General features: G+C 42.3%; 1 protein-coding gene across 1 annotated transcript in view; it reads left to right on the forward strand.

Annotated features, from left to right (window-relative positions):
- Positions 1-27,078, forward strand: part of vps13b (vacuolar protein sorting 13 homolog B) — a 265,484-nt gene that overhangs the window by 81,180 nt on the left and 157,226 nt on the right. The window contains exons 20-24 of the mRNA XM_079561422.1: positions 1,006-1,115; positions 2,556-2,688; positions 11,984-12,117; positions 24,779-25,013; positions 26,078-26,292. Coding sequence (XP_079417548.1) covers positions 1,006-1,115; positions 2,556-2,688; positions 11,984-12,117; positions 24,779-25,013; positions 26,078-26,292 — 827 coding nt within the window. The remainder of the gene's footprint in view (positions 1-1,005; positions 1,116-2,555; positions 2,689-11,983; positions 12,118-24,778; positions 25,014-26,077; positions 26,293-27,078) is intronic.

Below are 27,078 nucleotides of genomic sequence, written 5' to 3' on the forward strand. Positions count from 1 at the left end.
AGCACTTTTCTGGAGTAGTGCACATTTAATCATTACATGTTCATCTCCACCACTCAAATAACAGTTTTCTCTTACTTTCTCTTAGTTGTGTCTCCTTTCACTTCTTGATCTGCTCTGCTGATGATTATGAAGATGATGATGATGCAAATAGTTTGTTATATTGTTGCCAACTACTGGTACCCTTATACTTGTAGTCCCACTTGTCCTAGGGTTGATCTGATGCACCTGTGGTAGCTGCTTAAAAAATGCAAAAATTCAAACTTTGACTTGAAAAGTTAAAGAAAGACTATAGGCAATCAGGCTAACTCAGCGGACACAACACATACATTCACGCATTGACACGCGGTCCTGCTTTGCCTGAGGACTTGAAACCAAAGCCAGGGGTCGAGTCCAAAGCTGCATTAAAGTGCTCAAAGTCCTTGTAGAGCTGAAACATCCTCCTGTCGTCATGCTGGGACGCTCCACGGCACGCCAGAGCCTCTGGACTAATCCTAACAGCATGGGACTCATTATTGATAGGATCCTAATGCATTACCTCAGGGCCTGCTTATTGTTGGTGCAGATTATTATTTAAGAGTAAACCTAAACCCAAAGAAAGTCTAGTGTTTCATAGAAATTTATCAAAAGAAAATGTTATTCTTGGCTTTGCGTGATACCACTTTGAACGTTACAATTGAAACAAACTGTGCTCCTTGCTGCTTTCGGTGTTCGTATCCCGCCGACATAAAACCTTTCAGAAGTGCAGGAACCCAACACTGATCAGTGTAGTTTTAGCGCTAAGTCACTTTCACCGTGAGGCTATTATTCTACATTGATTTTAATGATCCTTTTTGATGTGCAACCTATTCTTTGCTGCAGCAGGCATTTTGGTCAAGGCTTTATCTTTCTTCTTCAAATGCTTGCAATACCGATATGTATGAGTGAAACGTAAATAAAGGAAGTTTGTTTTAAATATTTACCAGATTCCTAGTGCAAAAATAAAGTATTTTTCTTTGTGTTTCTCAGGTGCCGTGCTGCTGGTCAGTGTCCAGGGCATAGCTGTCAATGTGGACCCAGTCTTCTGCACATGGCTGCTGTACAATCCTAACCGGGGGAGCAGCAGACAGCAGCAAACGGTAAGAAAGATCTTGTATTTAGCTAACGTTTTCTTTTTATCCATCTTTTTTATGTCCTTCTGCAGAACCTGAGTAACGACATGCCCCCCTGCTTGCCTTTTCCTTTTGCTCAGCTCCCTGTCTTCCATCCAGTCGCTCTGTATTTATTTGACAGGGGCCACGGTGATGGTTATGGACATTGAAGGCTGTGTGCCCACTCGACGTACACATGCAGCCATATTCACTCTTGATTGCCTGGGATACTGCACAGGTTCCCCCTCATAAAGCCACAAAAATATATAAAGGACTATAAGCATCATATTATAATGCATTTACGGTTGCTGTTTTCATGCCTCCTGCAGTTTGGACAGGATGTTGGCATATACTGTATGTGTGTATGTATGTGTGTGTAAAAGACAAAGTTAAAAGACGTTAATTGCACCAACTCCTTACTCTCTACAGGGTAAACACATGTTATGAGTTGAACGGCTGCCAAAGCGAAGGATATGCAAAAAAAAAAAACCCTGCACATAAAAATAATGGTATTTTTCTCATGCTTGCATCGCTTTAAGGTCACCTACTGTACTTCAGCTGCCAGTCCCGGTCCTATCACGTAGGCCTTGGCTGCTTTATCCCAGGCCTTGAGTTGAAGGACTCAGCGTGAAGGACATAGGAAAGGACACAAGATCAAGGTGGTAGGAAATGCCGAAAGAGACAGCTGTATTCAACGGCAAACAACAGGACGGAGGATGTGCTCAAAAGTATGACGGGGGGGAGAAATTGTGCATAATTTCTTTTTAAGAAATTGACGCAATTTTTTAATACAAACCATATGAACGCACATTTTTCAAGGATTTTATTTAATTTGGCTTGGAGGGATTTGGCAACACACCTGAGCCAGTAGCAGCAGTCACTAATGTAATTTAGTTGCTCAAATATGAACAGCTTTTGTGTCTCGAACGCATCCCTGCTATATCCCTGTGCTGCGGCTGTAGTATGGCGTTGGCCTCTTGCCGTGCGCAGCTGCATCAGAGCCTGCGGTGCTACTTGGCCTATGTTAATAGTGTTTCCTTATACCAGACCGAGCTCTTCCATTCTGCTGTCTGCTACAAATCACACAGTCTGCCTATGTGTTTGTATATGTGTGCGATTGTGTGTCTGACCTTCCAGCAGTTTTGGGAGTCGCTCAATGAAAACACAGAGCTGTCACTGGTCCTTGTTGGTGTTGGAGGCCACGTTTGTGTTTCGCAGCATTTTTTCGGCTCTTTCCCCATTCCGTCTATCTGCTGCTCCCGCCTTGTGTTAAGCATTATATCTCAACATGTTTGGGTCTGTGCAACATGAGTCCTATCGTAGACTCTTTTCTCTCCCAGGGCTCAAAGACCGACTTATTATGTTACAACACGTATGTTTGCTGCTAATTAAAACGCCACTTTCAACTCTTCATCGGTGTCATTGCAGACTCCAGGACCGGTCCCACTGATGAAGAGGAGAGAGGATGAGGTTTCTGTTGGAAGCACGCCACTGGCCAAGCAAACCTCCAACCAAGCGTCAGACTACGCCAGCAGTCCGGTCAAAACCAAGACCATCACAGGTATGTTTAGACCTGTCTGTGTCGATTTGAGCTGAGTCACATAAGACATCTTTTTTCTCAGCCGTGTTGACCTGCAACCAATAGAAAAACCATAAGACCACAACATAAATGTAAATGGCTTCTGGTAGGGGAAAAACACACACTGTCTACCGGCTCATCTTTCACAGTGTGTCTTGAAGCCAACCATGTGTTGTGAATGATTTTGTTTTTCTAGACATTTTGAATTTACAGTATTACGCTTCCAGGCTTTCCTGTATTGTCCCTTCAATGCTCTCCGCTGTCATTCAGTCTCTCATGTATCTCTGTCTAAAACGTGCCGCTCTGCTTCATTGTAAGGAACACACTGTTAAATCGTTTGGGGAATACAGTTTCTAACAAGTATACCAGTGCCGTGCAAAACCACTCATGACGCTATGTTTAGCAAGTATAAAAGATCTGTTTATTACTCCTATGAGATTTGGTGCTGTGGTTTTAAAAATAAAAGTAGTCCACAGCCTGTATTTCTACCTGGAGGATAGCGGCAGCAGTCACACTCTAAAGGAGCTGTCCATGAAACTGCACAGAGCTGCGCTGGCTGCACAAATGGATTTTACTCATGAGCTTGATGCGCAGATGCCACATTCATTAAACTTAATTGTCCACGTCTCCTTTATTCTCCCACGCAGCGGACATTTTATTCATGTTGCGCAATGGTGCGACGTGATTAGGCGGATGTTGACATTTAAAGGCTAGCAGTTTGTAGATGCATAAATCATGACACTAAAAATTCTGATCTATGATGGTCTCCATAACCTTTCGCAACCAAAGCTTTTAGTTACGTTCAAGAAAAGACCGTGTGTCACCTGGACCGAGCACGTTTTCTCCAGTTTGTCTTTATCCAAATTTGAAAGCAACAAAAAAGGAGACAAAAACAAGGATGAAAAAAAATGTGACCTAGGAAAAGGCATTTGGGTAAGGCCGGTCGAACTGGAGAAAATGCACTCAGTTATGGTGGGGGTTAAGGGGTACATACTGTACTATAAAGTTGTAATGCCATTTTTCAGTCATTACAAAAAACATTGATGCCAGTTCCTCTGAGACTAAAGGTGTATTTGACTAAAAAAAAGGCAAATTGTTATACTCTTACTGGTGATTAGCCATGGCAATGCTTCAAGGACATAAATAGTACTTTGCTTTTCTAATAGATATAAATTGGCTGGAAATGCTGCTTCTGTGGAATAGAACCTATTTAGTCCAGCCGTGTTTTGTTGATTTCCCTCTAGTACTCTGAAAAAGGAGCTCCTCGTATAAGTCTTTATTGGAGACACTTAGGACTTCTAACAACTTACTGCAGTGAAATTTTTCTCGATTGCCTCAAAGCATGCCTCCAAACTTTACATTACTTGGGCTGAACTTTTGGTACCTATAAAAAGCCTGCAGCCCACTGTGCGCCCACCAACCATGCTCTATAAAGCGGCCAATTAGGAGCTAAGTTGTAAGTAACTGCTTATGCTTCTAAAATGAGCTTGAGAAATGCTTATGCTCTCAAATTACCCAATGTGTTGGAATTATGGGATATTGATATAGGGCTATGTTTTGTTACGCCTGATTATGAATTGGCCAAAGCAAGTCTTTTCTCTGCCCTATTGATTTCAACTGTGGCTATTAGTTTCCCACACAAATCACCTTGGGGAATTGGCAAAGCAAATCAAAATCTGCCAACTCATTTTTGGACTTCAAAGCTTGTTCAAAAACAATCGCACTGGCTTTACGTCCCTCCTTCCAATTGGCCATTTTTGAACACACGCCTGGCACTTTTATGATGTAAAGCAAGTGTTATGTTGTTTTCGTTACCACATTCAGCCTAGCTACAGTTTCGTAGTAATCAAGAGGGACTTTCCTGAGAAAGCCAAGGGAAGGTGCCATGGCAAATGAGGAGACACACACCAAACTGGTTGAATCTAGATCATTTCCCCCCCAAAGCACAGAGGGCAAGGTGATATCATTCTTTGGGGCTATGGGGCAGCTCAAATCTCAAAAAACCCATATTAGCCCAACCACATAATTCCCCCAAACTCCCTCTCCTCTGCTTTTGGTCACTGCAGATGTTAAATACACAGAGCCAGTGTGAGATGACTTTAGACCTCATAGTGGCTAAACTCGCTCGGGCCAAACTCTTACATTGATCTCATGGGAAAAAATGGAAATTTTATTCTGGGATCCTGGTGTATTACTTTCCCTACTGTGTAGTAATATGCACATGGTTAATACAAAATCTTAAGCAACACACACACTTATATTAAGTGTGTTTGCCTAATTAAAAGCTATGATTTTGTGCGCTGTATTGTAATTGTAGGAAAATGTGTCTTCTGCATTTGAATATCAATGCCTCTGTGTCCAGAATGGTGGGTGCCTTGGGACCCATTTTGAGCTCAGCTTGGTCAGGACTACCTTTTAGCCCACTGTGCATGTTTTCGGGTTGATGGGAGAAAATTGAGCGCCTGGTGGAAATCCACCCTGATATGAGAAGAACAGGGAAACTGCACAGAAGGGCCCCCACGGTCCAAAGAACACCACCCTCTCAGACACCTTTTCGGCAGAATGGCTAGCAATCTGTGAGTTAGAGCCAGTCAACCATGTATTTGTGTTCAGTCTGCGTAAACTTAGAAAATCTAGCTTCATAAGTGATCTGGTCAAGTGATGAATGGCATCCACATTAGGGTGCAGACAGCTTCTGCATATGTAATTTTCATATGCAACTCTGTAACTGGATATTATGAATAATCGCTCACCACCTCACGGACTGTTGTGTTGTTTTTTCTCCTGTTGTTCTAGCTTGTATCTAACTCTTCCAGGGCTTCTGTGTAAAACAAATTTAACATATTTTTTCTTACAGATTTGTTTAGTTACATTATCAAACATGTGCTCGCTTGTTGTTTTTCATACCTGTTTGTTTCTTAAACTAACACCCCAAAGAATAACAACTGTTGTACGAGCCATTTCTTGTTTGAGGTCGGTTCGCGTCTGCCCGCACAATTACACCACAAATTGGTTCACATAAAACTAGCCTTTAAGTATTTTCTTTATTTGTCCCTAATGAATGTTCTTGTTGGCAGCCGCGCAGTGTTTCTGATTGAGAGCCCCGAGCTTCTCATTGTTCGCTAACATGTACCAGAGTTATGATCTCACTGACTTTACTTTGCAATCCTAAAATTAGCTGCTGGCCTCTAAACAGCATACTTCTTTCCCTGAGAAGCCCCGTTTCTCGATCTGGCTGAACTCCTGAAGCTTGGGGAAAGTACTGTATCCCCATGGCCTGGTGATTAGATGTGTTTTTATTTATTAACAGGAGACCTTGCGTTATATATCACATACATTTGTGTTAACGAAAGACCCCAGTGTATCGCGAGGAGCGCTTGAGCTGATATGTCATTGTGCATGCCGTGGTGCCAAAGATTATAAAATATTTGCAGAAGGAACGCTCTCTGATAATCTTTAGGATGAGACCAAATTGCGAGTAGCCCGAGTGAGGTCTTTGTTGGAGGAAATGGTTCCCACATTATTCTCGAAGTTTGCATTCGGGAATAAATGAGAAAGATGTTAATAGTGCGGTGATATTTACGTTTTCAGGTCGTATTTCAAGTCGTATCTGCAAAGTTTATCCTATCAGTAGATCAAATCCAGGCTCAGCTATACCATACCATATAAGTGCATACCTGTTAGGGGCCCCGTACACTATAAATGTGATTTTGGGAACAGGGAAATGATCCAGGTTTTGCGGGTGAGAACATTTCCCTGCACTGGGCTGGATTAATGCACTATGAAGAAAGAAATGGCAGAAAATAATTAGTATAGAAATGTGTACAATAGAGAGGGGTCTGATGAGTGGACTTTTAGGTCGAATGACACCATCATCTATAACTATTATCCAAACCCTGGTAGCTTGATGGAAGTCAGGCAGTTTGTGTTGGCCGCTGTGTGCTTTTCAGAAGGGGATAATATTTTCATTGTGGGGTTATTTATATAGTTTAATTTTTCTGGTAAAGTCAACAATTTATCAAGGTAATGACGGTTGGAGTTGAAAAAAGGGGGAAAGTGAGATCGGAGGCCCCCCGAGTGAGAAGAATGGCCGCTGTCTGTGGAGATTACTGTTTCTTTGGCCTCTCCGCACTGATGAGCCTGTAAAAACCGCAAATGAGCAGTGTCCTCACATATCCCTGTTATTAATGATAAGGGCATTAGCTGTTGTAGATGTTGGCTCCGGGGTCTGGGGTTAGAGCTGGGTTTGAGGTTCATCAGAAATACCACAGCTTCACTAAAGACTTGTTTCACATGGTGTCGTAAGCATAGAATTCTCACTGTGGAGACCCAGGTTGTCAGGAGTCATCATCATTACTTTTATTAAAAAATGTGAGAGATCATAGCAGATGCAATCAACTTGAATAGCAAGGGGTAAATTGATTCATGTTAATGTAATTGGACAAGTAAGTGCAGGTTTCACTCTGTTGAACATTTGTAGCTAGCAAGACTGATGCGGTTTGTTTTACGCCAATCTCTCATATGTGTGCTGTGTAAAATGAATATGGGAACTCAATTCTGTAACGTTCAAACGAAGTGTGGCATGTTGTGGTGTCCATACAAACGTTATGGACATCATAGGCAATATCTCATCTTTGAATAGGTTTAGTGCCATTTTAAAAAACGTTTTTTTTTTTTAAGTGACTATATGGAATTTAAAATGTTAAAATTAAGTATTTTCTTCCCCCTAGATGTTCCAGACCTATTCACCACAAAAATCCCGCACTGTCACTCACAAAGGTGTTAATCCGGGTCCGAAGTGCCGTCAAGCATGAGCTTTATATAGAACCTGCAGTTATGCGTATGACCTGAGGTGGCAGTAGTGAGCATAAAATGACCAACTTGCATCTAGTCTCTTTAAAGTAAACTTTGAATAGCCAAGTTTCAATTTTAATGTTTCACATGCAATTCACGTAGACATTTTCCCTGTTCCCCCATTTGATAGGAATACCGATAATACTGCATTTGTTGTGGCTCAAATGAAGCTGCTGTAACAAATGGGTTTATGTAAATATCTAAATAAGCACAAACTTGCGTCCAAAAGCCTTTTTAAGCCCCTGTACTCAGCTGTATACATCAGAATATACAACATTTTATTTACCAGAAAGATACAAAGTACTATATACAGGAAAACGTACTCATAGGAAATGTATTATTGAAACATCAACTGTATGGAAACAATAAATAGGATACAAGAGGTTATGCTGTTGTTGACAAACCCAGCTAAAATCGAGTGTCAAATATTGCAAATGTGTAGCATGTAGTTGACCGTTATGGAGTTTGAGTTTCTGTTTTTTGACAGTTTTTGCAATTGTGTGAGACTGTCAAATTTCTATGATGTGTGATTTACACTCAGCACGCCACACACCCTCACAGGTTTCGCTGCCCATTTTGTTTATGAGAAAATACAGGAAAAAGTCCCCAAAGCTGGACGGTCCCCTCCAGTATCTCCAATCATTTGACACATTCCGTGGCCCTGAAGTGTGATTGAACTGTTAAACACCATATATGTAATGATTGTAAGGTTTATAGACAGAAACACTGGCAGGAGATTGGCATGGTGAGAAAGGGAGCGGCCCAAATGACCAAGCTGTGGGAAAAAAAAGTGAGCAGAAAGTGTGTTCGGTCAGAGTTGGACTAGAAAGCATTAGCCTAATGGCCTTCCAGAGGGTGAGCGTGAGGACACAGGCTGATGGCACGAGTTGGATCGAAGCAGACTCCTAGGACTTGTTAGACGTGGGGCAGCTTTAAGAGCTGTGGTGCGCTCCTGTCATATTTCTACTTCATTACGATTTATACATCTACCTCTTACTTCTGTCTTTCTCATTTTCCCAAACTGCACACTACTACTTTTTCTCAGTCCAGTCCCTTTAGTGCTGCCGACCGCCAAGTCACTATAACAAGATATGGCAGTTTCATTCCAAATAATGACCCAGGATTAACAAACAGTCGGGAAATGGCATTTAAAACAAAGTAGGGAGCTATATACAGGCAGACTGCTCCAGCATTGTTACTGCTTGTGCCAGAGTTTAAACACCATTTTTTGATTGGTCTAGCAGATTCTCTCACTCCAGGGAATGGCTTTCACAGTCTGGCCAACCCCAAAAAGGAACCACGAAATAAAATGTGAATAATTTCTCTCTTTGCTCTTTAGGGTCAAGGTTATTGTTAGATCTGGGTGTGAGCGTTCTGTCACCCAGTTTTAATGATGCAATGAATACGCTGTGTAAATTGAACTTTTGAAGTGCAACCTCTAATATGCCGTTGGTAAATTGCTGCGAGAAGCTTATGTCTAGGGTTCACAGTGACATTCTGAACTCAACACGAATCTAAACAGGGTTGCTCAAAGCATAACAACAATGTCATCACACTGTTGATATCCAGCGCTCCAGCATGTTTTACGTTGCATCCATGCATCGTTCAGTCACATCAGTTCATTTCTGTATTTGAAAACTGTCCACAAACGTTTACTTTCCCCAAGTGGAAATTTAGATACCGCAAATCAGAATGTCATCACAATTTTCAACAGCCGTCTCAGATGTCACGTTTTCCTGATTGTGTGCAGCCGCATTGACTGCCATTAACTTTCATAAGGGACATATGTATCTACACCAGAAGCTACCAGTGGCTTCATACCACGCCTTTCCAAGTAGCTCCCGGGAGACTTTCTGCCGATTTGATTCCTTCATTTCTGGCAAAACAATTCGCATTACAAGTCACATTTATCTATGCTTATTCTTTGAGTGCACTAATTTGATGAGTTGTGAATATGGTGAGCACGATGTTCAAACAAGTAAGCAAAATAATATAGCAAAGGATTTATAAAAAATATCGTCTTAGCTACTGACTGTCCACTGTGCACTCTGTTAAAGCCCTATAGTTTCTCAAGTATCATCTAAGCATGTGTACCTCTGTGCCTTTTATTCTGAAAAAAAGAAGCATTTAAGAAACATCTCTACACACATGGACACAGACGTTTGGATTCCCCCGCATGTCCATTCTCCCGAGGAAACGTCTTCCTGGTCTAGACAAGTTGGACCACATGAGAAAGCTGCGCCCTCAGATCTGAGTTCTGTACAGTCCCCTACAGCGTCCTAAAGGAAACTGCACCTCAATGCGCTGTGACAGGACGCTTCTAAACACGCACGGCTCCGAAAGCACCGAAAACTCTACTGACAACCCAATGATATCACGGCGGTTTTTGCACCACTCTATGCGCATTACTCAATGAAAGACACTCTGTGAAACGTAATCTGTCCTGTCAAAGTCAATACTTACCATAAGCGAATGTGTGGAAAATGTACTTGTATATAAAACCATTGGAATTATCGTGGTGCATGGCTCACGGGAACAGTGTCGCTGGGAAATAGGCAGAACAAAAAGGTAAATAGTCTTCAAGCAACAATAGTGCGTGTATGGTAGTAGTCTTGATCAAAAAAGTGCCTAAATGTTCATCTTTTTGAGCGTTTTAGCAGCTACTATGTCTTGTTTTTTGTGTGCGTGTTAAAGCAATCAGCACGTCAGTGTAGCGCGGCCCATGCCGACTCTCTTGTGGTACCATGGGTTGCACGAAGGTATCAGTGTGTGTGACGAACATTGGCATAAACCGATAAATGTGGCTTGCTGATGTAATCCTGAAGAGATCCGTTATGACAAATGTAATTCCGACCCCTTTCCCAAAACGCCATAGACACCTGGGTGCGTACAGTGAGAAAAATGCAGTCGAGCTCCTCTTACAGTTGCATTCTCCACTAAAACGTGCACCTGCAACCTTAGTCAGTCGATCTACCGCCCACTCGTTTTGGGCTTCTTGCCACTGTGACCACAAAACCCGCAATTCCTTACATGCACTCCTCCTCCTGTTACCATGACAAACGTTTGAGATGTTTTGCCGATATTTGGGTGCATTGTGTCTGAAAAAGTCTCAATGACCTCACCCCTGTTTCATGATAATTGTGGGACAGAGAGCTGAGTAAGGCACTGCTTTAAATCGTTGAAAATGTCTTAACGTGTCTTTGGAGAGACTGCACTCCTGCCTTCACCTCTGCACTGATGGCTTTAGCATTAAGACTCTTATGGATATACCGCGAGGACAATGCAAGTTGCCTATATGACTTCATACTGTGTAACCTTCATATCTAACTATTCTTCCATTCTTTCTACATTGATCCTGCCCTTAGTCGGGCACAAACTAACAAATCCGAGATTAACCAGTAAACCAGTGTCTGCTATGTGTTAAGTGATCAAAGCTTTTGTCTTATTAGATTGTGGATCGCCAATCTGCGCTTTTTATTACCCCTCAGATAGGCTTAGAGGATCCCGTGGGTGCTGCGGAGCTTGAGCACCCACCCAAATCTTTGAGAACCCAGGTAAATTTGCCGTGATCATAAAATGATTCAAGAGATATAATCTGTTATTCACAAGAGCTGTTTCTACTCTTCTCACATCACGGGTCAGTCCAATACATTAATGTATGTGTATGTTCGGAGGTATTACTGGTTTTGCTTTGTAAGGAGAGCACCCGATTTACAAGGTGTGGGATTGAGCCTGAACCACATCCTTTTTTTTTTGGGTGAGTTGGTCGTTGACTGGGCACCGGGAAGTCTGGGAGTCCCTCCTCTAGTGGATAGACAGATTGATGCTGTGTTCATCCATATGATAGTGCTGCTTGTATTATTTGATCATTTTACTAATCGATGCGTTTTTCTAGTGTCTCCCAAAATCTGACCTTGCCCCTTTGACTCTTTAGGTTAAAATGTTGCAAGCAGAGCGTAGTTTTGGGCCTTGTTGCTGTTTGATTTTTCTGCTTGGCTGTTGCCATGAGTGTCAGCACAGACAATGGGATTTGGTGTGGACCACAGCGGGCTCACAAGGACATGTCATGTCTAGAATAATGTGTACGACAGTGTGTGTAAGGCAGCTCTCACAGTTCCTCTGAAGGAGACAAGAAACCTAAGTGCCAACATTACATCAGCTCAATGAGGTGCCGGGACTTCATACGACATGATACTGTACAGCAAATGAAAATAACAGTGAGTTATGGTGACAGGAATAAAGCGATGGCCACTATACAGTATGTTTCCATGTATCATATCTATTTTATTATATATTTTACAAGGTCTTATCTTAGAGCCAGACTTTTTTTTTAGGTGGGTACATTATTGTAGTATTTTCCCTTAGCCCAGGCCAAGAAATTGATGGCATTTTTTGAAAAGTGTTTTTATGTTTATTTTTGCAGAGTCCCGTCCACTGTCGATCCCGATGAAGGTGATGCCTGAGAGTCCAGCTGTGGAGTCCTGGACTGCTTCAGAAGAGAGAGTGAAGGAGCTCATTGCTCAGGCCTGGGACGCTGTCAAACGCCTAACCCTACAGGTTGATTCTCATTCTCCTTATAGTATTTATGTATTTGACATGGCTAGATATGGAACAGACTGATGATGATGCAGCACTTGCTGGTGTTTTGATCACGTTTCTGCACCGTAGAGATATTCATGTGCTCTTCAAGAACATCAATATATTGTGTTATATCAGTGTTTAACTCACAGTGGGATAAGTAAAGTTTCTAATTTGTCCTGTAAGAGCTGAAAAAGGATGAAGTCTAAATGCTGAATGAAGTGCAAGAGGCTCGTGTTGTTAAGGAGGAGAAGATGATCAGGCTGTGAAAGAAAAGCAGAAAACCGCGCCTCAGTCGACCTCTTAGTTATAAGCAACGCCCTTTAGCCACAAGTTGCACACTTTCGAGATGACCGTTTTGTTTGTACCAACCCGTTCTTGCGCCAGGCGGCAGATCATAGTCTGAAAGATTGCAAAGTGAGGAGAGACTGAGAGTGAAGTTCCTTCCGTCCCCTGATTGGACCTGACAGGCCGGTTCACAGAAAAGCTCCTCTCATTGGTCAAAGTAATAGCCCGGGGATTCAGATTAGTTGCTGAAACCAGCAAAGGGACTCACGAAATAATATTATTATTTAATATTACTCACGTTACGTCACATTTCAGACCCAGGTCTTTTATACTCAGTCTATTAAATTTGTAAAACATTTAAACCTACAGACTATCTCTTTAAGAAGAGTGCAGTAGAATAGAGTGGCATATACATATTCATTTTCTGTTATAATTACACTGTAAAGTATCTACATGTTCCCACATTTCTTTAAGGAGCATCTGTTTACCGTTTCCAACTGAACAAAAATCTGCTTTTGAATGTCTCATTGTCATTCTTTTTTTCTGCATGGCTGGTAGTTTCTCTGGCAGCCTGTCGGTTCAGGTTTGCATGCTTAAGTGCATAACAGTATAATTAAGTGGTCCCATTGTGTTGTGTGCTTGCTGTATCTTGATTGAATACGTTAAATGTGACCACATCAGAACCGGCTTCATCTGAAGTCCATCAGGAACTGCTGACAACTGTGCTCCTTGATGCAGGAGCAGGACTTAAGGGTGCATGGATAGGTGCCTGCGTGGAAGCACTCACTGTACTTCCCCTTTAGTAATTCTGATTGGGACATATGGCCACCACATTTGTATGCTGACAGCATGTATTTACTTTTTGTAACTTAAGTGATCATCTTTTGTTATTTGCAGTCTCTCCTGCTCTACCCTTTTTTCCAAATAATTAAATTAGTGAACCTTTATGCTCAGGATGTGGCAGATTTTGTTTGTTTGTGGCATCACAGATACTGTTGCAGGGTATTTAAAGAGCGGCTAAACAACCTTAAATCATTGAAGCCAATGCCCCTTCATCTTAATTCTTCTTGTTAGGACCACACAAACGCACGTCAATCCAACATGAAAGAAAGCGTGACGCCTGTGAATTGAAATAATGCTCTGTAGACCTGGTCCCATGTCAGCTCGCTGAGGTGTTTACAGTACTTCAACAAAAGTTAACTCAACCCTCTAATAGTTTGTTGAGCCCGTCGCTGCCTCCACTTTCCTGTCCCCCTGGGCAGCGCGACTAAGGACCACACTGTGCAGCGCTGCAGTAATTAGGAAACAGTGTGTCCTGTTGACATGGGAGTGGAAGCCAACCAAGCCCAGCAGCCCGACAGCTGGCACCTTAGGCCTTGGATATCCCAAATTTAAACTACTCCATTTATTTTAGTGTGGTGTAAACAGAATACCTAATGGCTCACACTTCTGCTGCACATGTACTCAATTTGGCCCTGGGACTCGCTTTCCATCCTTCACAAAAGAGAGGAATGAGAGAAGTGAGGATGTGGTATCACAGCATTGAGGAAAAGGTTACGAAAGCTTTATTATTCTACAGCTGCTGAGATCCACTTAGGGCTGGGAAAGTTGTGGTGACTTTGTACATTTTATTAAAATCCTGAACAGTCACCAGAACTTAATATTGAAACTATTGCTCAGTGGAGCTGTTCTACGCATGACCTCAGGGGGTAATTTCTGTAGCTTAGCTGTCGTATACAGTCCTGCTTTTGACCTCAAAAAAACAATCTGCTTCACTTTTCTGTGATGTTAATAGTAATTTTACTGATATTTAGACTGACTGGCTCCTGTCTCACAGACTAAAGCCTCCTATGCATAGACGGCGGAAAGACACCAAGGTCTAAAAAGCTAAACAATAATTACACTGCACAACAGTGCGGGGCTGTTATCTATGGAATCAGTATATTATATTGTTTTCCTTTAATAAGCAAGGCAAAGCAAGCTTTTTATGAGTTGGAGTGAAGGTTCGGAACAACATGATTCACAGTCACTGTGTCACTCTAACAGCTCTGGCACATTGTGGCGTCATACAAAAGTTTTGTCCAAATTGTCAGCTTCAGTCGTAGAGAAGACATTTTATGAGCTGGTCATTAATAAGTGTGGATGGTGTAATTGTAGTTGTCACTTCTCATTAGGGCTTTAAGACCATGCTGTAAATGTGGCCGGACTGACCCGACCCTCTTTAATATGGCTAGCTGCTCTTGGCCTTGAATGAGTGACCCTCAGTTTGACTTCTCACTCAGGCTAAAGTGCTGTAGCTCACTCACTTCCTGGTCTGATCAGGTTTCACCGTCATACCTTAGCTGCCCTCTGCCCTCTGAGCTCTTGTCTGTCTGCAGCAGGCCGCATGAATCAGGCCTTCTAATCCTGTCACCCACCTCTCTCCTGTGTTCCCCGGCAGCACGGAGAATAATTGTATGTGAAGAGGATGGTGATTCTATTTCAGGAATTTTGCAATAATTCCTTCTATTTAACACATGAATGTGTTCAACGCTGGCAGAGCCGCTCGTTGCTACCAAAACTGAAACAGGATCTGCTGAAACAGAGAGGCCGTTGCCATGGAAAAATGAAGTAAGAGTGCTCCCTGCAGCTGCCATGCATTAATGAGGAGGATATATTTTAGAGAGAGAAGAGAGGCAAAGCAGTGGGGTACAAAGGTACAGTGACAGTGCAGGGCAGAAGGTAAGCTTTGAGACACTGAGGATGGTCTGTGCGAAATCAACCACATGGTTTTAATAAAAAGGAGTTTTGTGCTGCCCATTACTTCATCTGCTCACTGCCCCAGCACTATCGCCTCTCCATTCAGCACCTTGTCCTCCCAGAGTGCAACATTCACATATGCGTATATATTTTGAGCAGTTTGTCTTTTTTTTCCTCAGGCCAAAAAAAGTACATTACATCGTGCCTTCTTACTGTATTTAGTAATAATTTAAGCAAATGAATAATTATGCATAAGCATTACATTAGTTCTAATTAAATACAGTCACATCATTTCTTTTCAGATTTCTTGTTTTGATGAATTGTCTAAAGGAAGTTATGGGAAAGAGAAACTCTGGATTTGAACAAGTAGTTCACATCCTTTTTGGTTACATTTGCAACTTTATAGTAGCCCACAATGTCACAGAATATATATTATTAGTATCTGTAAGGATAGACTATTTGAGTGTGGCCATGTCCATCTCACTTTGTGGAGGAATAAATCTGTTGAACCAGTCACTTGTGGGGAGTCTTTTTCTTCACATGTACACTGTGGTTCCTAAATACAAATTGTTACATGAAAGGTACATATTGGTTTGAGGTTAGAGCTAGTGTAATGTATGCTGTGGTTATGGTAAAGGTTAGAATAAGTCTAAAGGGAATGGAGTATGTTTGTACAATATAAACCCTAATCATTCCTCTTACTTGGAGCAATGGTTTCTGCAATAAAGTTTACATTATAAAACTACTAAGCTAAATTTAAGTAATTGGTCAACCAGCCCCAGTAATTTACAGTCTCCTATTAGTAACAAAAGTCAGAAATGTTCCAGCTAGACATGAAACTATTAAGGAGGAAATCGCCATATATATACACTGCTCACAAAAACTTAGGGCACACTCAAAAAACACATGCTAGATGTCAATCAATTCGATTTTTCGGTTGAAAATCTTTATTCATAGTGTAGGGCAATGTGTTGAGAACAAAATAACATAAGAATGATAAATGGAAATCAAATTCTCAGCCCCTGGAGGTCTGGATCCAAAATTATAGTCAAAATCAAAGTGACAAATCAGGTCACTGGTTGATCCAAATTCTTTAGAAATTCCTCAAAACGAGTCTGTATCATCCTCAGTATATGTGTGGCCTCCACGTGCCTGACTGCACTCCCTACAACGCCTGGGCATGCTCCTGATGAGACCACGGATGTCCTCCTGAGGGATCTCCTCCCAGACCTGGATTAGAGCATCAGTCAGCTCCTGGACAGTCTGTGGTGCGACGTGGCATTGATGGATGGACCGAGACATGATGTCATAGATGTGCTCTATTGGATTTAAGTCTGGGGAACGGGCAGGCCAGTCCATAACATCAATACCTTCATCATGCAGGAACTGCTGACACACTCTTGCCACATGTGGCCTGGCATTATCAGGCATCAGAAGGAACCCAGGGCCCACAGCACCAGCATATGGTCTTACAATAGGTCTGAGGATCTCATCCCGGTACCCAATGCCTGTCAGGGAACCTCTGGCTAGCACATGGAGGGCTGTGCGGCCCTCCAATGAAATGCCTCCCCAGATCATCACTGACCCACCACCAAACCGGTCATGCTGGATGATGTTGCAGCAGCAGAACGTTCTCCAGGGCGTCTCCAGACTCTGTCACGTCTGTCACATGTGCTCAGGGTGAACCTGCTCTCATCCGTGAAGAGCACAGGGCACCATTGGCCAATCTGCCAATCGCTGTGTTCTCGGGCAAACGCCAATCGGGCTGCACGGTGTTGGGCAGTAAGCACCGGCCCAACTTGTGGACGTCGGGCCCTCATACCACCCTCATGGAGTCGGTTTCTGACCGTTTGAGGACCAACATGCACATTTGTGGCCCTCTGGAGGTCATTTTGTAGGGCTCGGGCAGTGCTTCTCCTGTTTCTCCGTGCACAAATGAGCAGATAGCGGTCCTGCTGCTGGGTTGTTGACCTCGGTCGCCCCCCCCCCAGGTCTCCTGATGTACTGGCCTGTCTCCTGGTATCTCCTCCATGCTCTGGACACTGCGTTGGGAGACACAGCAAACCTTCTTGCCACAGCACGAATGGACGTGCCATTTTGGATGAGCATCACTCCCTGAGCGACTTCTGTGGGTTGTAGATGCCTCCTCATGATACCTCTAGTGGTGAGAACACTGGACAAATGCAAAAGTGTTCCAAAAATACGGTACAAAGGATGAAGACAAGGAAATGGTCTGTGGTCACCACCTGCAAAACCATTCCTCTTTTGGAGTGATCTTGCTAATTGCCTCTCATTTCCACCTGTTGTCTGTTAAATTTCCACAACACCAAGTGAAATTGATTCACGATAAGCGTGGCTTCCTAACTGGACAGTCTGATATCCCAGAAATGTGATTGACTTGGAGTTACATTGTGTTTTTTGAGTGTGCCCTAAGTTTTTGTGAGCAGTGTATATTTATGTGTGTGTGTGTGTGTGGTAAATATGAGGGAGAAAAAAAAAACATATTGAAACATGGCATTGTTACTATCAAAGAGTATATGTTGTGTGCTTGTATATAATTCCTGTGTGGCCAGAATCCTCAGCAGCTCCTGTGTCAGTACAGAGATGACCTCACACATACCTGACCTATGTCTGGACCCAACTGGAAAAGTGCTTACTCTTTTGTCTACAACCTTAAGGCACCATAGTCCAAGGCCTAAGTTTCTACTGCTCCAGTCATCGGAGCTTTGATTTCAAGATGTCTTTGAAAGTGTCTTTTGTTGTGATCATCAGAAAATGGAGGTTTGAAGTGGGCTCAAAAGTTGGAGTGTGCCTTCTTTTTTTTTGTTCAGACAAAGGAACTTTCGTAGCAATAGAAAATATGATGCTTTTAATTTAGTTGTGGTCATCAGGTTGACTTTTCCTTTTAGATACTGCTCTTGTTAAATTAAAACTCCATTTGTAGGTGCCCACCCTTCTTAGGGTGTTGTAAGGGTAATTGCTTGAGATTGGGGGCGGGAGCTGGTGTGGCGGGCCTACCGAGGCCAGACACACTCCTAAGGCCACTGCTGGATCAATAAACGCAGCGATCAAAGTCACAATTAACCCACCGCACTAACACAAACAGCCGGGCCAGCAGAAACAAACAAAGCCTTCATGTCACCTAAAGCGTTTATTTTTGCAGATTTCCACCTCGGCGAGGGAGACCTCCAGCGCTTGTCAGCTTCTGTAAGCAGTGTTAGTGCTGAGGAATGCGGGCCACAGGGATGGCTTGGTGCCTGTGTGTGCTGTGCCAGTTCATTGCTTACTGTTGCGGTGACATATGGGTGAGATCTAGCCTGATGTGTTGTCAGGAGGCAACATGCTTGGATGCCTTTTTTTAAATACACTAAAGAGGAAATGCATTTTGAAAGCACATCTGCCTTGTCTCATCTTCATACACGAATTAATCATCTGAATTGAGATCCAGACACTATTTACTTTACAATAGCCACAAATCCAAATGACTCTTCCACATAGCTGAGAAACTATGCTCAAGGCCTTAACTGTGGGTGGGTTGTCCAATAAAAGGAGGGGGGTATGTTGTGTGGACCTTCTGTTCATCTGAGCGGCCACTGAGGAAACACAGCGTCCCGTCTGGTGCAGGCACAGGAAGATTACATTTGGAGAGGTATCAGGTTTTTCAAAACAAAAGGATGTGTTTTCCGTTTGCTGCCGATCCCTCTGCGCAGCCCTCGCTCCTCCAGAGTTGCAAATGTTTTCACTAAGGATGCTGTGAGGGTGTTTCTAATTTCCTCCCCTCTATCTCTGGGTGATTTCCTGTGTGCGTTTTGAAGTGTGGCTGAAAAAATTGCACGGTCGAGAAAAGCAATCTAGAAACCGAACATGACTGCTAGCATGATTTTATCTTGCGAGTTTCTTTCCAGACAGTAGAAGACGAGAGGACCAATAAACTGTGATGTGACCCATATAAACTTGCAGTGGCCCTGGGAATCTGTGGAAATCTGTTGAGCCAAAGTGATAATAATTTATTGTCTGGGAACTTCATAGGAGCCATCACAGAGATTGCTACTTACATTCAGCAAGGCGACCACTGCTACTTCTGCCATGACTTGTACTATGACTATTTCTACATGTTAATGATTTTGAGTACTTCCACTCGTTCATGTCATTCAGGTAATTTGTCTTTCATTTTGTCCTATTATCTTGCATTACACTAAAATAGCTTTCACTTGTGGGAAATTTAGCAAGTAATGCGAGTTAGGAGGAGCTCTTGCACACGTCTGTCCTGCGTCTAAATCATTGGTGTGTCATTTACTGGCGTGCTCCGGCGGACCCTAAGAGCCTCCTGTGGTTATATAGGCCATTTCCACATGCGCCAGCTTTTAAAACCTTAAGCCTGTTTGGCCCTCTGCTTCCTCTCTATTAGAACCTGCTCTGTTGGAACCAGATAAACCATCCACATTTGAAATCAAGAGGAAATGTTGTGGAGATGGTCCCTCCACGGCTCCACGTTTGGGATTCTCTTCTCTTTTTTTTTTTTGTGCTTCGTTTCAAAGGGGAGTATTAAGACTGAAAGATTTGAAACAGCGTCCGCACATGTGGCTGGATCGTGAGCACTATCTGATGAAGCGGGAAAACAATCAGAAATAAAACATCGCAGGACCCACCACAAAATGAAACAATCCCTTTTTTTTTTTTTTTTTTTAGAAGGCCTATGATGTGACGCCAAGTTGGGATCAGGAGGAAGAATTAAACAAATGAAAAAAATGTCTGGAGGCATCTCACATTTAATCAGGGTATCCTCCAAATGGACATGTTTTAGGTCTTTTTTTGTTCTTTGCTCTCTCTCTTTGAATAGTATTTATTTACTCGTGACAGCATAGACGGGCTTCTTGATCCAAAATCCTGATTAAATTAGTGCTTGAGTGACTGTACATCAGAATGTAAGTGGATCCTCGTTCATCTGAAAGCCAAAGAGGAAGGGATCAAATCTTAAATCCCGGTATAAACCATGGTCACCTACTAAACAACCTGTCTGCCACTCAAGACGCTTGCCCTTTTAAACAGCCTTTCGCGGGTTTGTGCATCTGTATACCTTTTAACAATCCAGTGGTGTATAATAGCATGGTTTCTATACACTCCCAAGACCCTTTGTTCCTCTGTGACTGTCATCTGTGAGTAAGCCAGCCGGATAACTGAATTTTCTTTATGGATGGAATAGTGAAAGACTTCAATGACTAAAGTGCATGAGTGGGGATTCTTTTTTATTTTTTTCCTTCTTCCTCAAATGTATACTTTTCTTTTCTTTGCTCGGTCTCCAAATATGTGCCACACAATGCTTATGAAAAACATTCCTATTCCTTAGGCATCAATAATATTTAAAAGTAACTTCGTCTTTGTTCGAACAGTCTTTGCTGTACAGCCTTGCATCTTAATTCCTTGCCTTTTACTTGGTTTTCAAATTGTGCTCTACAAATAAACTCCCATCGCCTAAAACAACCAAAGTTTCCCAAACTGCTGAACAGACAATAGAACAACTATTGAAATATACACATTTTAACCTCTTAATCCCCGCCATAACACATTATCTCCAGTTCAGCTTTACCCAAATATAAAAGCTTCTCGACTGGCGCTTACAGCCTATAAGCCAAGTCCTACAAAACTCATCTAAGATTTGTAAAAAAAAATTTTTGTCACTTATTAGTCTCCTGTTTTGCGGTGTTTTTGGTCGATTTATTGTCATGTTTCTGTCGCTATTTTGATCACTTTTTTTCAAGATTTTTAATTTGGGTAAAGTCAAACTGGAGAAAAATACATTTGAAACTAAAGGTCATCAAAAAATTGTGACTTCTGGTTCTTCTGCTGCATCACTGAAGGAACATGATGCCGACTGCAATCACTTTTTTGGTGATCATAGTAAAGAAAGAAAGAACTGCTACACCTGTCCACTCCTTTGCATGAGATATACTTATAATGCTACATTTTTAAAGCAAGTTTAGGGGCAAAAGACATCACCGGTTGTGCTTTGCTCTGTGACAGCGACTAAATGAAAGAAGTGACTTGGACTGAGATGAGCTTGTACTGCTATAACCCATCACAGCAGTAACACAGCGAACAAATAATCTCCCTGTTTGAGCTCCAGCCGGTCCTCTGTGTGCCGGGACAGAGGTCAGTGCTATTGCAGGTGCCATCCTTCAGAGGAAGTGGTAAGCACAGGAGGATATTAAAATTTGCAGGGGGGGCTCTGGCTGCAAAGAGAAGAAGAAGAAGAAAAAGGGAGATGTTAACTCAGGTGCTTTGGCTCAAGCCCAGAGATTTATTTTATTAAATTTGTTTATTTAGTTTCTGCCTTGCGCCCGATGACAACAGTCGGAGGGGAAACGTGATCCGCGCTGGGATGTATGTTCAGGTTTGTACTGTATGACACGGAGGTGCGACTTTAAAGCGTGTCACCGGAGCGTGTTTTCGCAGCATAAGCCGGCACGCGCGAGCTCACAAGGACTTGATTGGTTTCAGCCTTCTTCTTATGGAGATTTCCTGGTCAAAACTGAGAAGTGTTTTCACTGGTTTTGAAGTTTATTAATAGAACGTGCTGTCTGCTCCTGGTTACACTAAAGGAGGTTTGGCTGAATTAAGTGGTCATTAAAGGCTGTATGCGACGGGGGTCAGGCACATGTTTCATTTTAGGTATTTAATAAACAAAAAAAAATGAAAGAAAAATACATCTTTGTGGCACATGTACATTGATGTTACGCTGACATTTTTAGACTTTATCTGCTGCACCTGATTTAGTCCTGATTTGATCTTGATCTAGGCCTTGTGGTACTAGGAAGGTGATAGATGATCCAAATGTTATACTGGAATATGTTGTTGTGACTGTGTACAGTTTATGATATGAAAACAGAAAAAAATAACTTGATAAAGTGCAGTTTGACATCCTAATTTCTGATGCGAGTTGACAGACCCTGATCCCATTCTAACAGGAGTAAAGACATTCGCAGCCCTACAGCAGACACTCGAGAGCCCATCCATCTTTTCGTTGCTGTTTTATTCCACATTACTGTATACCCCACAGAAAGACCACTTACGTAACATTTATTCCACAGTGCAATTATCCCACCGGCTTTTCAGATATTACCGTGCCCAGATCTATTTTAAATTTGTGTCATATTTTTCCTCCTGGAGCACTTGGAAAAGCCTGCTTTCCATGGGTCTCCCCCAACAGAAAATCCATTTCCACTATCTTATTACTGGCAGCTTTCGCTTGGAGAGCCATGTGAGCGCATAGTGAGTACAGAAACATGCTTCAAATGCAGCACCAGCGTGTGACGGAACAAACTATTTTAGACCGTCCTGGCATATACCTGGCTCTTTCCTGTCCCGATTTAGGATATGAGGTCTACCCTTACTTTCTATAACTGTCCTGAGCACATGGTTTCGCCGGGACACTGTCACACTCAGCCTACGTCTAGTGCGATGTTTATTGGCCTGTTATAGAGCTGTTAAACACAATTCAGTGGAATAGCAAACATGACCCTGCTCAACCTCAACTGAACTTTTACACCTCGACTTGTGACATAAAACACACGCTCGCTCCAACTCCCGACATGCTGCCCCTTGCACTTTTTCCCTTTTTGTTTTGGTTAAGTATTTTTGCCTCTGCTTTGCTGAGGTCACCACCTTCTCCCAAAGCGCCCGCCTCGCCCTGGATTAGTGCGTGGTCACAAAATGAGACGTGAACCTGAATATACTGCCATCTGACAAAGTAAATTAAACAAATTAATAGTCCTTTTGCTTGTAATCCAAGCTGTTTAGGTATACCTTATTGTAAGCCAATGTGCATTTTAATGGTTTGACATTTGGACCCATGCACTAGGGAGCAGGGGGTACAGTAATGATGGGGTAAAGACCTGGTCGTGGGGAAGACATGCTGTCAGTGGTTTTGGCTAAAGTCAAACCAATGATGTTTTGGGATTTTCTGACCTCAGGCTGTTCCTCAGTTTGGACCTGTCATCAGAGTTTAGTGCCAGTGCTCGTTCTCCTTTCTTCATGGTGTTTTTGTGTGTGAGAGCATGGTGACCACAGACACCTGCTGTTCGCCGCAGCCAAAGACAAGGTGGAAGATCTGACCCATGGTTTACAGCGTGACAACTCCTGACATAACCACACGGCCCAGCAGCTTTGGCCCAAACGCTGTGTAAACGTTTCTAAGTGACCAGTGCCAGTGGTTTGCTTCACCTCAAATAATGCGGTTTCCAGTGCAGTGGGTCTTCACACTAGACACATGCGTTTATGTAGTGAAGTTGGCATTGTTTTATTTTAGTTCAATCCTATAGGTTGCATATAAACAGTTTATGATTGTTTTCAATGCAAGCTGTGCAATATACATAAGCCGTGAATGAGCTATGAACAAATATCACCTCACTTTATAATAAAACATGATGATATTTGACCAGTGATGATGATCTACCTATATAAAGTTAGTGATGGAAGAAAACAGAAGTGAAGCTTAAACACTTGATGAACGATCAGCTCTGCATCCTCGCTAACAAACCACTGACCGGTGTAGGCTGTCACCAAAAGGGAGAATCAGAAGCCAAACTAAAATCTCGCTTCCAAGTTTGTTTTACACACAGAATTTAGTTTTCCATTACACACACATCGTCTTTGAGGCATTTGTAGCTTTTGTGCTGTTGTGCAAACATTAAACACATGTGTTTAGCTTGTGCCAGTGAGATAATGAGAGTTGTCATTTGTGAAATGATTTCTGATTATGACAATTTTGTCATAATGTTGCCAGTCACAGCTACCATGCATGTAGCTACATTTGCAGTTTGTGTTGCTAAGGTAAATGACCGCAAAAGCATTATAATGTCATGAGCAAACACCATTACGGTTATTAGTATGTTTCACTGTAATTGCCCGCCACAGAAATTGCACACTAAGGAGCCAGTTTTTTTTTTATCTGAGGCATGCACTGCACTCGCAAAGCTGTTCAAAACAACCAACGACCAGTCATGATTTCCAAAATGTAATTAAAGAAATAATGAAGATAATTACAAAGGTGTAATGGAAACACTCCTACAGTGACCCGTTTGAGAGGTGGATTTGTGACGTTTCACTAATCATTTAACCCTCTGACCCATATTTGCTGTACATTATTTTAGTTTATTTCTTAATTGTCAAATGAATATGACCAAGACCAAGAGTTGTCCTGATATAAACTTAGTAGCATAATTCTCCTCTTAAACTTCAAAAATTCATCACTTTAACTATTTTACTTATGTTGACAGTACACAATGAGAGATCTGCATAGTTATGAGAGCTAATTCTCCAGACTGCGTGATTATTTATATCAGATTTCCCGACCATTCATCAAATGGTTGTTGTGATGGTTCACGCCCACAATTCACTCACCGTAAATGTAATCCCCTTGGAGACCACAAAAGAATGTACCTACAGTCATTTCTGCAAATGTACTCTGTGTCAATCAGCATCTTAGATTAATGTGAAATGTGGCTGTGAGAATGAGCGTGTATCTTTCTCAGGGACAGGTCCTTTGGAAAGGGAAACCTACACTGTCTACAAGATTAACTGCTTTGAAAAACTTTTATCTTTTTCTCATTCACAGTTGGAGCTTCAGGCCTGCTGCGTGTTTCTGCCCAATGACAGCCTGCCCTCCCCCGGCACCCTAATCTGTGGAGACATCCCTGGGACAGTCCGCAGCTGGTACCATAACCAGGCCTCCATGCCAGGGACTCTAGTGGTCTGTCTGCCCCACATCACTGTCCTCAGTGCTGGGCACAAGTCCATGGAGCCACTGCAGGAACTGCCCTTTGTGGTTTCCAGGCCCATACTGGAAGAAGGTAGGCACGCTGTTCAATGAATCATTCATTAATTTTAATTATCTAGAGATAAATAAAAGACACATTTATAAATTACTGTCCAAATAAAGTGACTGAACATGGTCCTAAAGTCTGAATTTAATTTTACATCATTATCATGACAAGTGGACACTTTTTTCAATTGCTGCATTGATGCAAAAAATAAGGCTTAGATACCTACACGTATATTGATGAGTTAATAGTTGTTTAATGCAAATTTTAAGTACAGGATCCAACCAAGTGGTTAAAATAGCCTTGTGAAGTACATCGTGCTGGTGGGGGCCTGCCCATGTGGTATTATAAACATGTTAAATTCATTAATAATTGAAATGAATGCTTTGAAAATAGTAATAGGCTACATTAGTGAATTCATCATCATTATGGACTTTTCAACACTGAGCAAACCTTTGCCCCACTACCACTCATTTACTGTGACAAAAGACAAACAAACTTAAGTGGAGTGACTTTGAGAGATATACATCTTGCACATGTGGTGTGCACACCTGGAAGAGTTGACATAAGCAACACAGGAGGTTCAGGCACTGTTTTCTCTTTTAAAAGAAAAAGCGTGGGCACCCCACTTTTTTTTTCGAATGACATCAGAGCTGGGCATACAAAGTTTCAAAATGGGGGAGAGAAAAATGACAGCAAAAACAGTTACATCAGCGGCCTTGTCAATGTTGCCGTTAAAATTAACAACCCGTGCTTTTAGTAATTCATTCCTTTGAACACGTCTTCATCTCTCGCTGTACGACATCAGAGCTGTCTGCCCACAGTGCAAGAGAAATGTATTCTTCAGGGCCTTGTGCATCTGAGTAAGTTACTTCTCTCCATAAAGAAATCAGTGACGGCTTTCGGAGAGTGGCATTATGTGTTAGGACTACAATAGAGTGACAGTTTTACATTTGCATCTGATTCACATGTAACTTGTTCTTTTCAAGTGAACCCAAGTTTCCCAGCATTTTGACCTGTCTTCTGCTGCGTCTTTAACCTCACATTTGCTCTTCTCTCTCGCTCCCTCAATCCTTTTGATTGTTTGCCCACAGGTGATGCTTTCCCTTGGACAATCAGCCTGAGCCAGTTCAGCGTGTATACTCTCTTGGGACAGCAGCAGAGCCTGAGCCTGCTGGAACCCATGGGCTGCACCTCCACACTCGCCGTGACTTCCCACAAACTGCAGGGCTCAGATGGGAGGCACTCTTTCGTGGTGTGCCTCCACGTTGATCTACAGCCTGTGCGTGTCAAGTGTTCCAATCCCCAGGTCAGTGTCCTCCTGTAATAAAGCCTTGTCCCTGAGATCTCCATTTTTGTACAATGCCATAAGATCTAAGTGAATATCTCATAAGACATCAAAAACGGTGATAGACCTTGTGGAGACCTCTGTAGTGGTTTACAGAAGATCTTGTTTTTGCATAATATAGTTAGTTATAGATCTGGAGCCACTTGGGAAGCCGATTATATAGTGTGTATAGCTTCAGGAACATAGATCTCTGTACTCTATACTCTATACCGACTGCGGCAGTGGTGCTTGAAGCTTGAAAGACTGGAGTGGTTTACTGTCAAAGTTAGTTGCTGTTTGAAGTACCTGTCATCTATATTTAGGCGCCCTGCCCCCACACATATTCATAAGACATGATGTGGATGTTGCAGTTTCAATGTAAGCTGAGTGTATCGCTAAGAACAAATCAGGAACTGGGTAATGGAAAATGTTCACTTGTGTCTTTGGTTAATTAACACAAACAAAATCGTTTTGGCAAGAAGCAAATTCTGCGTCCACATCCACATGGTTTTCAAATGTAGATTGACTGCACAAAGTAGTTCATCATGGTCTCGGCCTTGATTGTCATGAAAATCAATCTGTAAACACAGGAGTGTTGCTGTGTTTGTTTTGGTCAGATCAGAGTGAAGGAGAACAGGGGAACGGGAATCTCATTGTTATTGCACAGTGTTATTTTGTTTTGGTGACTGCATAACAAATACAGATGGACTGAATAGCAAAGGTTTTGAGCTGTCCAAATTATTCCTTAGTTTTCTTTGTGCTGAGGGG

This window comes from Gobius niger, assembly GCF_951799975.1.
Source record: "Gobius niger genome assembly, chromosome: 8".
In the NCBI taxonomy this organism is placed as follows: Eukaryota; Metazoa; Chordata; class Actinopteri; order Gobiiformes; family Gobiidae; genus Gobius; species Gobius niger.